This window comes from Plecotus auritus, assembly GCF_963455305.1.
Source record: "Plecotus auritus genome assembly, chromosome: 8".
Lineage (NCBI taxonomy): Eukaryota > Metazoa > Chordata > Mammalia > Chiroptera > Vespertilionidae > Plecotus > Plecotus auritus.
This window is the reverse complement of record NC_137782.1, coordinates 173,979,998-173,993,482: the sequence shown is the minus strand read 5'-3', so window position 1 is coordinate 173,993,482 and position 13,485 is coordinate 173,979,998. Positions and strand designations below refer to the sequence as shown.

At 60.0% G+C, this 13,485-nt stretch overlaps 1 protein-coding gene across 2 annotated transcripts in view; it reads left to right on the top strand.

Moving 5' to 3' along the window:
- ASAP2 (ArfGAP with SH3 domain, ankyrin repeat and PH domain 2) overlaps positions 1–13,485 on the top strand; it is a 107,564-nt gene that overhangs the window by 41,013 nt on the left and 53,066 nt on the right. For both annotated transcript variants that reach the window (XM_080685963.1, XM_080685962.1), the window contains exons 2-3: positions 578–650; positions 13,205–13,350. In XM_080685963.1, coding sequence (XP_080542089.1) covers positions 578–650; positions 13,205–13,350 — 219 coding nt within the window. The remainder of the gene's footprint in view (positions 1–577; positions 651–13,204; positions 13,351–13,485) is intronic.

The following is a 13,485-nucleotide window of genomic DNA, read 5'->3' as shown; positions in this document are numbered from 1 at the left end:
GACGTAAGGGGTCTGTTTCATCAGGCGCCCTCGCAAAGCAGGTGCTGTTCCTCCCGCTCTCTGGGTGAGAGTCTGAGGCTTGGCAGGGAAGGGGAACCCGCCTTCCTAGCCAACAAACAGGATGTGTTTGGGCCTTGCTGCCTCCCGCTGCCCCCGCTGCCTCTGGCCGGGGGAGGGGGTGCTGTACGAGGTGGCGTCCTGGGTGGGGTGACGTGGCAGTCTGCCTCACCGCACTCCAGCCGTGCACCTGCCCACGGTGTTCCCCAGAGCCCAGGCCTGGCCCGCGCCCTGCCGGCTCCCAGGGGGAACAGAGGGTCGGCAGTGGAGTTGGGCCCAGGGGACCGGGTTCTCCGCAGAAGGCCGAGTCCGGCAGGTGGTGTGTGCAGGGGCAGCTCACACGCTTCAGGTGGGCGAGGCCCGGGAGGGTCCGCATCGAGGGCGGCCCGATCCTCACACCACACGGATTTGTCCTGCGAAGCAGCGCGGCGGCCTCCGGAGTGGCCCTCACATGCCGCCCTCCGGTAGCCGTGACCGGAGCCCAAACCCCGTGTTGATGACTCTGTCCTCTGCGTTTCAGGCTCTGGACGTGGACCGGATGGTTCTGTACAAGATGAAGAAATCCGTGAAGGCGATCAACATCTCCGGGCTGGGTGAGTCGCCTCCCCCGGGCTGCTCTGTGGGCAGTACCGCCCCCGAGCCACAGGCCGCCGGCTCCGTCACTGTTAGTGAGTGATCCCCAGGCCACCATCTCTGTCACTGTTAGTGAGTGATCCCCAGGCCGCCGTTGCGGTCACTGTTAGTGAGTGATCCCCAGGCCGCCGGCTCCGTCACTGTTAGTGAGTGATCCCCAGGCTCGGTCACTGTTAGTGAGTGATCCCCAGGCTCGGTCACTGTTAGTGAGTGATCCCCAGGCTCCGTCACTGTTAGTGAGTGATCCCCAGGCCGCCGGCTCCGTCACCGTTAGTGAGTGATCCCCAGGCTCCGTCACCGTTAGTGAGTGATCCCCAGGCTCCGTCACCGTTAGTGAGTGATCCCCAGGCCGCCATCTCCGTCACCGTTAGTGAGTGATCCCCAGGCCGCCATCTCCGTCACCGTTAGTGAGTGATCCCCAGGCCGCCATCTCCGTCACTGTTAGTGAGTGATCCCCAGGCTCGGTCACCGTTAGTCAGTGATCCCCAGGCTCCGTCACCGTTAGTGAGTGATCCCCAGGCTCCGTCACCGTTAGTGAGTGATCCCCAGGCTCGGTCACTGTTAGTGAGTGATCCCCAGGCCGCCATCTCCGTCACTGTTAGTGAGTGATCCCCAGGCCACCATCTCCGTCACTGTTAGTGAGTGATCCCCAGGCCACCATCTCCGTCACTGTTAGTGAGTGATCCCCAGGCCGCCATCTCCGTCACTGTTAGTGAGTGATCCCCAGGCTCGGTCACTGTTAGTGAGTGATCCCCAGGCTCGGTCACTGTTAGTGAGTGATCCCCAGGCCGCCATCTCCGTCACTGTTAGTGAGTGATCCCCAGGCCACCATCTCCGTCACTGTTAGTGAGTGATCCCCAGGCCGCCATCTCCGTCACTGTTAGTGAGTGATCCCCAGGCTCGGTCACTGTTAGTGAGTGATCCCCAGGCTCGGTCACTGTTAGTGAGTGATCCCCAGGCTCCGTCACCGTTAGTGAGTGATCCCCAGGCTCCGTCACCGTTAGTGAGTGATCCCCAGGCTCGGTCACTGTTAGTGAGTGATCCCCAGGCTCGGTCACTGTTAGTGAGTGATCCCCAGGCTCGGTCACTGTTAGTGAGTGATCCCCAGGCTCCGTCACCGTTAGTGAGTGATCCCCAGGCTCCGTCACCGTTAGTGAGTGATCCCCAGGCCCCGTCACCGTTAGTCAGTGATCCCCAGGCTCCGTCACCGTTAGTGAGTGATCCCCAGGCTCCGTCACCGTTAGTGAGTGATCCCCAGGCCGCCATCTCCGTCACCGTTAGTGAGTGATCCCCAGGCCGCCATCTCCGTCACCGTTAGTGAGTGATCCCCAGGCTCCGTCACCGTTAGTGAGTGATCCCCAGGCCCCGTCACTGTTAGTGAGTGATCCCCAGGCCCCGTCACCGTTAGTGAGTGATCCCCAGGCTCGGTCACTGTTAGTGAGTGATCCCCAGGCCCCGTCACCGTTAGTGAGTGATCCCCAGGCCCCGTCACCGTTAGTGAGTGATCCCCAGGCTCCGTCACCGTTAGTGAGTGATCCCCAGGCCCCGTCACTGTTAGTGAGTGATCCCCAGGCCCCGTCACTGTTAGTGAGTGATCCCCAGGCTCGGTCACTGTTAGTGAGTGATCCCCAGGCCCCGTCACTGTTAGTGAGTGATCCCCAGGCCGCCATCTCCGTCACCGTTAGTGAGTGATCCCCAGGCTCCGTCACTGTTAGTGAGTGATCCCCAGGCTCCGTCACCGTTAGTGAGTGATCCACAGGCTCCGTCACCGTTAGTGAGTGATCCCCAGGCTCCGTCACCGTTAGTGAGTGATCCCCAGGCCCCGTCACCGTTAGTGAGTGATCCCCAGGCTCCGTCACCGTTAGTGAGTGATCCCCAGGCCGCCATCTCCGTCACTGTTAGTGAGTGATCCCCAGGCCGCCATCTCCGTCACTGTTAGTGAGTGATCCCCAGGCCGCCATCTCCGTCACTGTTAGTGAGTGATCCCCAGGCTCGGTCACCGTTAGTGAGTGATCCCCAGGCTCCGTCACCGTTAGTGAGTGATCCCCAGGCTCCGTCACCGTTAGTGAGTGATCCCCAGGCCGCCATCTCCGTCACTGTTAGTGAGTGATCCCCAGGCCGCCATCTCCGTCACTGTTAGTGAGTGATCCCCAGGCTCGGTCACCGTTAGTGAGTGATCCCCAGGCTCCGTCACCGTTAGTGAGTGATCCCCAGGCTCCGTCACCGTTAGTGAGTGATCCCCAGGCTCCGTCACCGTTAGTGAGTGATCCCCAGGCTCCATCACTGTTAGTGAGTGATCCCCAGGCCGCCATCTCCGTCACTGTTAGTGAGTGATCCCCAGGCCGCCATCTCCGTCACCGTTAGTGAGTGATCCCCAGGCCCCGTCACTGTTAGTGAGTGATCCCCAGGCCCCGTCACTGTTAGTGAGTGATCCCCAGGCTCGGTCACTGTTAGTGAGTGATCCCCAGGCCCCGTCACTGTTAGTGAGTGATCCCCAGGCCGCCATCTCCGTCACCGTTAGTGAGTGATCCCCAGGCTCCGTCACTGTTAGTGAGTGATCCCCAGGCTCCGTCACTGTTAGTGAGTGATCCCCAGGCTCCATCACTGTTAGTGAGTGATCCCCAGGCTCCGTCACCGTTAGTCAGTGATCCCCAGGCTCCGTCACTGTTAGTGAGTGATCCCCAGGCTCCGTCACTGTTAGTGAGTGATCCCCAGGCTCCGTCACCGTTAGTGAATGATCCCCAGGCCCCGTCACTGTTAGTGAGTGATCCCCAGGCTCCGTCACCGTTAGTGAGTGATCCCCAGGCCGCCATCTCCGTCACTGTTAGTGAGTGATCCCCAGGCTCCGTCACTGTTAGTGAGTGATCCCCAGGCTCCGTCACTGTTAGTGAGTGATCCCCAGGCCGCCGGCTCCGTCACTGTTAGTGAGTGATCACTAGGCCGCCGGCTCCATCTTTGTTAGGGAATAACCAAGTAAATCTCCTTTTTCTTTTTTTTAAAATACATCTTTATTGTTAAAAGTATTACATATGTCCCCTTTTTGGCCCCATCGACCTCCTCCAGCCCGCCCGCATACCCCCACCCCAGTCCCTCACCACGCCATTGTCTGTGCCCATGGGTTATGCACGTATGCATACAAAGTCTTGTGTTGGCTAAATCTCCTTTTTCTGGGCGTGCAATTACAAAGGTGAGTTGAGGTGTTTACGTTTTAGAGGTATTTCTGAGGGAGTCAGTTCCAAGGGCTCGGGGCGTCCAACCATCGAGTGTGTGCATGTGTGTGTGACTGTGTGCATGCGTGTGTGAGTGTGTGTGTGAGTAAAGGTGTGCATGCACGCTGGTATGTACCCGCTGTCCGTGCTCACCGCCCGCTCCCTGTTGGAGAGACGGCTTACCCTGTCGGTGTCGGCCGTGTGGTGCCGCAGACTGTCCTGCTGTGTGAGTGTGTGTGTGAGTAAAGGTGTGCATGCACGCTGGTATGTACCTGCTATCCGTGCTGACCGCCCGCTCCCTGTTGGAGAGATGGCTGTAGGTGTCAGCCATGTGGTGCCGCAGACTGTCCTGCTGTGTGAGGGTTACACGGGTTCTCGAGAAGCAGTCGGAGGTGCCGTGGGCAGCTGGCGGTGTTTCTACAGCCCTTGAGCCAAGAATAGTGTTTACTGTCTGACCGGGGACCCACACGGCAACCCCACGTGTGCCCACGCCTGCCTCAGAGCAGTGGTTCTGACCTGTCAGAGGACCCCAGGTGCCGGGGGTCCTTAGTTAAACACGATAGCGGCCCACCCTCAGAGTTTCGGCTCAGTCAGTGCCGGATGGAGCCTGAGTGTTTGCTAATCAACTGTGTGCTTGGGTGACGCTGAAGCTGCTGACCTTTGAGAGTACAGCTGAGACACACACTTGCACACACGCACATGTATGCACACACATGCATGTGCCCGCACACGAAAACACTCACATGCGTATGCACATGTGTGCACATGGACGCGCACGCGTAACACCCGGCTTTATGGACTGGACCAGAAACGCATCAGCAAGCCCCCCACGCGTACAAAGCCATCGTTTTCTTACAGGATAGTAGGTCTACTTTTTTCAAAAGTAGTTACGACAGCGATTTGTTGAGAAACGGTTTCTACCGTAATTTTCCACGATCACAACAGACTGCTGTCTGACCTCGTTTAAAAAGCCCGGGTCGTATTTATTCTAGAACTTGTGCTAGTCCGGGTTCCCTGCGCTTAGCCCCAGCCCCGAGGGGCCACACTGGACGTCAGAGCTGTTTTCTCCTGTGTCTGACGTGGGGCGCGGGGACGGGGAGATGTTTGTCTGCCTCTGGAACGGTCCCTCCCGTTGCTGACGTGGGAGAGGAACCTCACATCTGAGAACTGAAAGCTCGTGTAGGAGGACCCTGGAGGCGGGGCGCCCGCGTGGGGTGCGGGAGGGTCATCTCTGGGGGCGGCTTGCCCCGGGACGAGGAAGTGAGCTGTCCCTGCTCCTCTCTGGCGAGCCGGCCATTGGCAGGTTCCACGGAGGAAGTGGGCGAGGGGAGCCCAAGATGCGGTCTGAGGTTGGGGCTATCGCTCGTCTGCTGGTTAAGAGTGACCACCGGAACCTCGGCGGGTGGCTGGGGGGACCCTATCAGGCAGGATCGCCCGTTAGTCACGGGAGGGGGCCGAGCCGGAGGCAACGCCAAGGCTGGTGCCGTGAGTCCCAGGGTCGGCAGGAGCCGTGCTCGGGGTCCTCCTGTTGCTTGGGGGGTGCTAAGCTGCTCCGCGCCGGGCCTTTCTCCCCGGAGTGTGGGTCTGCGGACGGCCTAAGGAGTCTCTGCACCCCAAAAGTAGTATGAGAGGCGATGCAAGCATGCCTTCCTGAGAGGCACCCCAAGCGTTGTCCCGATGGTGAGTGGTGGCCGTGACCGCACAGGCTGGCCAGGCCGAGGGTCACAGATACCGTCCGTCCAGGCTGGCTCTCCGCCTCGCTCACGGTGAGAGCCGGCGGCGGTGGCAGCAGCAGGTGTCTTCCATCCTGTCTCCTGGCCCCGCAGTTGTCATCAAGATGCGGCTGTGCGCGTGCGCCTGCACGTGTGCGCTGTGTCCCGTGTCCCTTGCGCTGTGTCCCGTGCACGCCTGCCCTCTGACCGCACACCAGGGCGGATGGTGGGTGCATGCGTACCTGTGTCTTGCTGAATGGTGTTGGCAGGGCCCATCTCCTGCAGAGGGAGTAGGTTGTGCTGAGTGACTCACACAGGCCTCCGACGGTCCTTTTCGGTCATTAATGTGGGGTAGGATCAAAGGATATGGGGCCGTCACAGACATGGGGACGCGTGCAGCCTGGAGACGGTCCTGTGGTGACCTCTGCGGTGACCTGTAGGGTCAGTGGTTTCAGAGGTCACAGGGGGAGGCCCAGGAGAGACATGGGGGAGATCAATGAATTCGGAATGGAAGTTGGGAAGTAGGAAGCAGCACGGCGTGGGGGAGGAAGTGCAGGTGCCACAGGCCGTGTGGCAGGACCGGGGTGCAGGGTCCCCGTCAGTCACCAGCTGCCCCCTCAGCACCACCTGAACCTGAGGCTGGGGGTCACCAGCTGCCCCCTCAGCACCACCTGAACCTGAGGTCGGGGGTCACCAGCTGCCCCCTTAGCATCACCTGAGCCGGAGGCTGGGGGTCACCAGCTGCCCCCTCAGCACCACCTGAGCCTGAGGCCGGGGGTCACCAGCTACCCATTCACCACCCGCATGTTCCTTGGGGCTGGCACCTCCCTGTTCCTGCTGCTTCTCTGGGAATTCCTACCTGACGTTGGAGCCTCGGCTCACATGCCCCCTCCCGGCCCCTCTGGTCCTCAGCACCCAGCGCGCCTGGCACTGCAGCAGCGCGTGGCCAGCTTGCCTCGCCCCGGACGGTGACGCACACATCTGAGTCCCAGCAGGGCAGCCACCCTGCGGCGAGGGGGGGGGGGGGATGAGAGATGGTGGAGGTGGCGTGAGGGTGGTGCATGGCTGTGGGTCCTGTCCCGTCCCCGTCCCACCCCCTGGCAGCGCTGGGTGGTGGCCTGCTTGTGCTGTGGCCTGATGAGTTCTTGTCAATCCAGTGACGTTTGCTTGAACTACACGCACTGGGCCTTGTCCTCGGTGTCCGCGTTTGCAGATAACCACCAGATACATCGAGGCGCGCACACAGCCCCGCCGGCACAGGCCGTGGCTTCCTCGCGGGTCCCTGTGAGCGCGCACGGCATCCCTCCGTGCGGACGGCAGAAAGCGGGGCTTCTGTGCGGAGAGGTGCGGGCCCGGGAAGGCCGCTGGCTTCGAGTTGGGAAGAGCCGGGGTATATCTGTGGTCGCGGTGACGCCTGCCTGTTCCCCCCAGTCCCTCCCCCGTCGTCGGAGCGCCCGCGTCTGGATCGTTCGTGAAACCAGGTTACAGACGTGTCTGCGCCGGGGGAGCTGGAGAGGGAGCTGGTTTTAGAACAGCTTTCAGGGATCCGTAAATAAAGCTGAGGGCCCCCGTCTGGGCTCTTTCCAGAAACCTGATTCCCAAGCCTCTTATTTTAGGCTCCCAGTTTAAATTTGGTTTTGGCAGAAGAAAAAGACAGGCGCTCCGCTGTGTTCCGTTCTCCGGGAGGACCGTCTGCGGCGTGGGGGCGGCGTGGGGCCGGAGCCCGTGGCCGGTGAGTGAGCGCCTGTGTGGGGTTGCTGCCCTCACGGCCGTGCCTGTCGGAAGCCCGCACGGACTCCGGACTGCGGTCTTTATTAAGAACCTCCACGTTTATTTGCAAGAAGAGAAATTTGTGTTTCAAATCTCAGCTAGCGTCCGAGCTGATTTGGCTCAGTGGGTAGAGCATCGGCCCTCGGCCTGAAGGGTCCCGGGTTCGATTCCGGTCAAGGGCACATACTTAGGTTGCAGGCTTGATCCCGGCCCTGGTCAGGGTGCAGGCGGGAGGCAAACAATGGATGTGTCTCTCTCACATCGATGTTTCTCTCTCTCTGTCTCTCCCCCTCCCTTCAATCTCTAAAAAAAAAAAAGAAAGAAAGAAAGAAATCAATGGGAAAATATCCTCAGGTGAGGATTAAAAAGCAAAAAAAAAAAAAAAAAAAAAAATACAAAAAAAACCCTCAACTAGATCAACATGAAAGGCTCCCGCTGACCTGTGCTGGGACAGCTCGAGCATCGGAAAACGATGATTGCAGTGGATGGAAACACTTCACTATAAACACATGACGTCATCAGGATGCCTGAGGGGATGGTGATGATATCACATTACACGAAATGATGGTGAGATGATGTTACATATGATGGTCATGACGAGATCATGTTACATGAGATGAGATGATGAATTTATCAAGACACGAGATGATCAGATCGTTGTGATACATATGTGGTGATCATGAGATCATGATACGTGAGCTGGTGAGATCATGTTACATGAGATGAGATGATGGTGCGATCATGTTCCATGAGCTGGTGATGATCATGAGATGATGAGATCATGTTACATGAGATGAGATGATGGTGCGATCATGTTCCATGAGCTGGTGATGATCATGAGATGATGCGATCGAGTTACATGAGCTGGTGATCATGAGATGATACCCCTGAGCTGGTGAGATCATGTTACATGAGATGAGATGATGGTGTGATCGTGTTCCATGAGCTGGTGATCATGAGGTCATCATGACACCTGAACCAATGACCAGGATGATGACAACAACGAGCCGGAAAGCCGCCTTGACCACCATTGGCATTGCCGGGGTCGGCACGTTACTGCAGAGTTTCTAGGGAGAGACTTTTTTGTGATGTAACCTCAGCGGTTGGGAAGCCCAGGAGGGACAGAGGACGTCCGTCCGTCCGTCCGTCTGTCCTCGGTGCTGGAAGGGGAAGCTTTGCTGATTCTCCTGCGCAGGTTGGCCGAGCGCCTGGGGAGAGAAGGCAGGTTCCTCCCCCAGGGGACCAGGGGCTGGGAGGCGGCCTGCGTCGTGGGCAGAGGATGGATGGCGCCCCTGCCCCACCTCTTTCCCACTGTGACCTTGGGAATCATGGAACCCTCTGAGCACCACTTGGTTCAAAGATAAAAGGGACGGTGCTCGCAGGACCCCAGGGCGACCAGGTTAAGTGGAACCTGAGGCTGACAGGCCACCTGACAGGACGGAAAGCGAATTCCCCGCCCTGCCCTGGGGGTTCACGTAGAGCAGCCTGGACGTCTGGGCACCATTTTCTGTTTGTTTATTTGTACGTGTCCCTCAGCCCAGCCTGCACCCTCTCCAATCTGGGACCTCTCGAGGGCTGTCCGACTGCCCTCTCACAATCCAGGACTGCTGGCTCCCAACCGCTTGCCTGCCTGCCTTCCTGATGGCCCCTCACCGCTTCTGCCTGCCAGCCTGATCACCCCTAACCACTCCCCTGCCAGCCTGATCGACGCCTAACTGCTCCCCTGCCAGCCCGATTGCCCCTAACTGCCCTCCTTTGCCAGCCTGGTTGCCCCTAACTGCCCTCCCCTGCCGGTCTGGTCACCCCTAACTGCCCTCCCCTGCAGGCCTGGTTCCCCCCAACTGCCCTCCCTGCAGGCCTGGTTCCCCCCAACTGCCCTCCCCTGCAGGCCTGGTTGCCCCCAACTGCCTTCCCCGGCAGGCCTGGTTGCCCCCAACTGCCCTCCTCTGCCGGCCCAGTCACCCCTAACTACCCTCTCCTGCAGGCCTGGGTCCCTCCCAACTGCCCTCCCCTGCTGGCCTGATCGCCCACAACTGCCCTCCCCTACTGGCCATCTTGTGTCCACATGGGGGCGGCCATCTTGTGTGTTGGGGTGACAGTCAATTTGCATATTAGCCTTTTATTAGATAGGTTTTTTTTATTGATGTCAGAGAGGAAGGGAGAGGGAGAGAGAGATAGAAACATCAATGATGAGAGAGAATCATGGGTCAGCTGCCTCTTGCACGCCCCACACTGGAGATTGAGCCTGCAACCCGGGCCTGTGCCCTGACCGGGAATCGAACCACGACCTCCTGGTTCATAGGTCGACGCTCAACCCCTGAGCCAGGCCTGCTGGGCCAGGCACCCATTTGAAGGGCTCCATGTGGCTCCCCAGGGACTGTGGCCACTGCATGTCTCCCTCCCCCAGTGCAGTGACATCACCGCGTGGGCCTGTGGCTGTCGCTCCCTTAACCACACTGGGACTGCCCCCATCCTGGCCGTCCGTTTTGAAATAGTTCAAATAGCTTGTGGTTGAGAAGGAGCTGCCTGCCCCCCAAGACTGACCACCGGGTCCAGAACGAAAAGTGGAGTGAAACGGAAGGTGGAACCGATCCGTCTCTGAAATGCAGCTCTTATTATTCTTTCCCTTATTATTCTTTTTGAGAGAGGAAGGGGGAGGGAGGCAGAGATAGGAACATGGATGAGAGCGAAGCGTCATTGATCGACTGCCTCCTGCATGCCCCCAACTGGGGATCGAATCCGCAACCAGGAATCGAACCGTGACCTCCTGGTTCATAGGTCGACGCTCGACCCCTGAGCCCCGCCGGCCAGGCTGAAATGCAGCTTCTAAAACCCAAAGCTCAGGCCCCTTGGGTTTGGCGAGGCGCGCTGTCAGGGACGAGGTGCGCGCATGGGGCAGAGCAGGAGAGACGGCTCCGGGGGCAGAAGCCTGGGCTTGGACCCGGCCCGGCCCCGCTCTGGCTCTGTTTCCCGCTCCAGCGATTTGATTTCTCTGAGCCGCGATGCCCCCTTAGCCCGAGACATGATGCACGTCACGGGAGGCGGCTGTGGTGTGGGAAGCCTTTCCGGTCAGTACAAGCCTCTTCTGCCGTGGCCGCCGTGGGGCTGTGGGTGCGGCTGGGTGGGCTGCCCCGGTCCTTTCTCTGTCCCGTGGTCGATCGGAGCCTTCACCCTGTGAGTCTCTCATGGCAGGTGCCTGGCCCTCCTGTGGCTGAGACGCAGCCCGGTGAGCGAGGAGGTGAGCGGGGAGGGCTTACCGGGTCCTGCTTGTCCACCAGGAGGCGCGGGACTGGAACCCGGACCTCCCGGGGCCCCTCCCGCTCTGCCCGCGCCTCTGCGTGTTCCTGCCCCTGTCTCTGCGTGTTCCTGCCCCTGTCTCTGCGTGTTCCTGCCCCTGTCTCTGCGTGTTCCTGCCCCTGTCTCTGCGTGTGCCTGCCCCCGTCTCTGCGTGTGCCTGCCCCCGTCTCTGCGTGTTCCTGCCCCCGTCTCTGCGTGTTCCTGCCCCCGCCTCTGCGTGTTCCTGCCCCCGTCTCTGCGTGTTTCTGCCCCCGCCTCTGCGTGTTCCTGCCCCCGTCTCTGCGTGTTCCTGCCCCTGTCTCTGCGTGTTCCTGCCCCTGTCTCTGCGTGCTCCTGCCCCTGTCTCTGCGTGCTCCTGCCCCTGTCTCTGCGTGCTCCTGCCCCTGTCTCTGCGTGCTCCTGCCCCTGTCTCTGCGTGTTCCTGCCTGTCTCTGCGTGTTCCTTTCCCTGTCTCTGCGTGTTCCTGCCCCTGCCTCTGCGTGTTCCTGCCCCTGCCTCTGCGTGTTCCTGCCCCTGTCTCTGCGTGTTCCTGCCTGTCTCTGCGTGTTCCTTTCCCTGTCTCTGCGTGTTCCTGCCCCTGTCTCTGCGTGTTCCTGCCCCTGTCTCTGCGTGTTCCTGCCCCTGTCTCCGCGTGTTCCTGCCCCTGTCTCTGCGTGTTCCTGCCCCTGTCTCTGCGTGTTCCTGCCCCTGTCTCTGCGTGTTCCTGCCCCTGTCTCTGCGTGTTCCTGCCCCTGTCTCTGCGTGTTCCTGCCCCTGTCTCTGCGTGTTCCTGCCCCCGTCTCTGCGTGTTCCTGCCCCTGCCTCTGCGTGTTCCTGCCCCTGTCTCTGCGTGTTCCTGCCCCTGTCTCTGCGTGTTCCTGCCCCTGTCTCTGCGTGTTCCTGCCCCCGTCTCTGCGTGTTCCTGCTCCCGTCTCTGCGTGTTCCTGCTCCCGTCTCTGCGTGTTCCTGCCCCCGTCTCTGCGTGTTCTTGCCCCTGTCTCTGCGTGTTCCCCTGTGCGGAGCGTCGTCGCAGAAGTGCGTTTACTTTGCGCGGACCCGCAGGTCCTCTAGGAATGTCAGTCACATCGTGAGCGGAAAGGCAGTCGAGGAAAAGGGTTCGAGCGGGGAGATGAGTTTCTCTTGTGTTCGTTAGATACACTTAGGAACCCCCGAGACATTGACATTCCACGGGTGGCCCAGGGCAGGGCGCCCTGTGGTGAGACAGGCGGGCACTGCGTGCGTGGGTCAGGGGGTCACGGGGATCTGGCTCCGGGGCCAGGGCTGCCCCCCACCGGCACACGTCCCCCTCCTTCGCCCCAGTTGCCAGGCCCGGCCCAGGCAGCGGCTGACCGTGGCGTTGTTTCCCGGGGAACTCGGCGGAGCTGATGGATGTACACGTGGCGGCCGCCCCTCGTAGTGGTTGTGTGTGTTTCTAACGGAAGCGAGGAAGCGGTGGCCAGCAGGCGGCCACGCGAACAGGAGTGGTTTCGGGAGAGACTGCCGGGCTCATTCAGAGGGCCTCACCCCAGGCCCTGGCTTGGGGGGGGGGGGGCTCAGTTGGCAGGAGCGTCGTCCCGAGACGCCAAGGTTGCAGGTTCGGTCTCTGGTGAGGGCACATGCCAGAAGCAACCAATGAATGCGTGAGTAAATGGAACAACAAATGGATGTTTCTCTCTCTCTCTCAATTAATTAGAAAAATTTTAAATAAATAAATACAAGACCTCACCCAGCCCAGCCCGTGTGGCTCAGCGGTTAAGCGTCGACCCAGGAACCAAGGTCAGGGCACAGGCCCAGGATGTGGGCTCGATCTCCAGTGGGGGGCGTGCAGGAAGCAGCTGATCAATGATTCTCTCTCATCATGGATGTTTCTCTCTCTCCCTTTCCCTTCCTCTCCGAAATCAATAAAAATAATTTCTAAAAGAAGAGGAAGGAAGGGGATGCTGTGCTGTGTGGCTCTGGGTCAGAGTGGTGAGTCACACTGCACACCAGCTGCCGTGTATCGCAGAGCTGACTGGACAGGTGACGCCTGTGTGATGCAGGGAGGGAGGCTTGGAGGGCATGGGGGGCCTTGGTCTCACCCGCTGAGCACAGACCGTGGGCCTCCCATCGGCGCTGCCCCCCCCCTCACCCCCCATGCTGGTACTTTGGGACCGATTGCCGGCATCACGGGGTGCTGTTAGGACAGCGAAGTTATTTCTGCTCTGGGTGCATCTTGACTTTTCTCAGATTTCTTTTTTCCAAAAAAAAATTATTTTAAAATATTTTTATTGATTTTGGAGAGGAAGGGAGAGGGAGGGAGAGAGAAACATCCATGATGAGAGAGAATCCTGGATCCGCTGCCTCCTGCACGCCCCCCACTGGGGATCGAACCCGCAACCCAGGCCTGTGCCCTGATCAGGAATCGAACCCATGGCCTCCTGGTCCATAGGTTGATGCTCAGCCCCTGAGCCACGCCCACCGGGCTCAGGTGTTTAGTCTGCTGACGGGCGCCTGGGGGAGGGGCTGGCGAGGTCCGCTGTTAACCGCGTCTCCCCTTGGCTGCCGCAGCGCACGTGGAGAACGAGGAGCAGTACACGCAAGCGCTGGAGAAGTTCGGTGGCAACTGCGTGTGCCGAGACGACCCGGACCTGGGAAGCGCCTTCCTCAAGTTCTCCGTGTTTACGAAGGAGTTGACGGCCCTTTTCAAAAACCTGGTGAGTGTCCTGGCCGCCGCGCCCCAGAGCAGGTGAGCCCGGGAGCTGGGGGAGCGGGGAACACGGAGGGCTCAGCCAGGCCTGCTGGGGACACCGGGATGGGTTTCAGAGTTCACAGCATCCCGGAAGGATGAC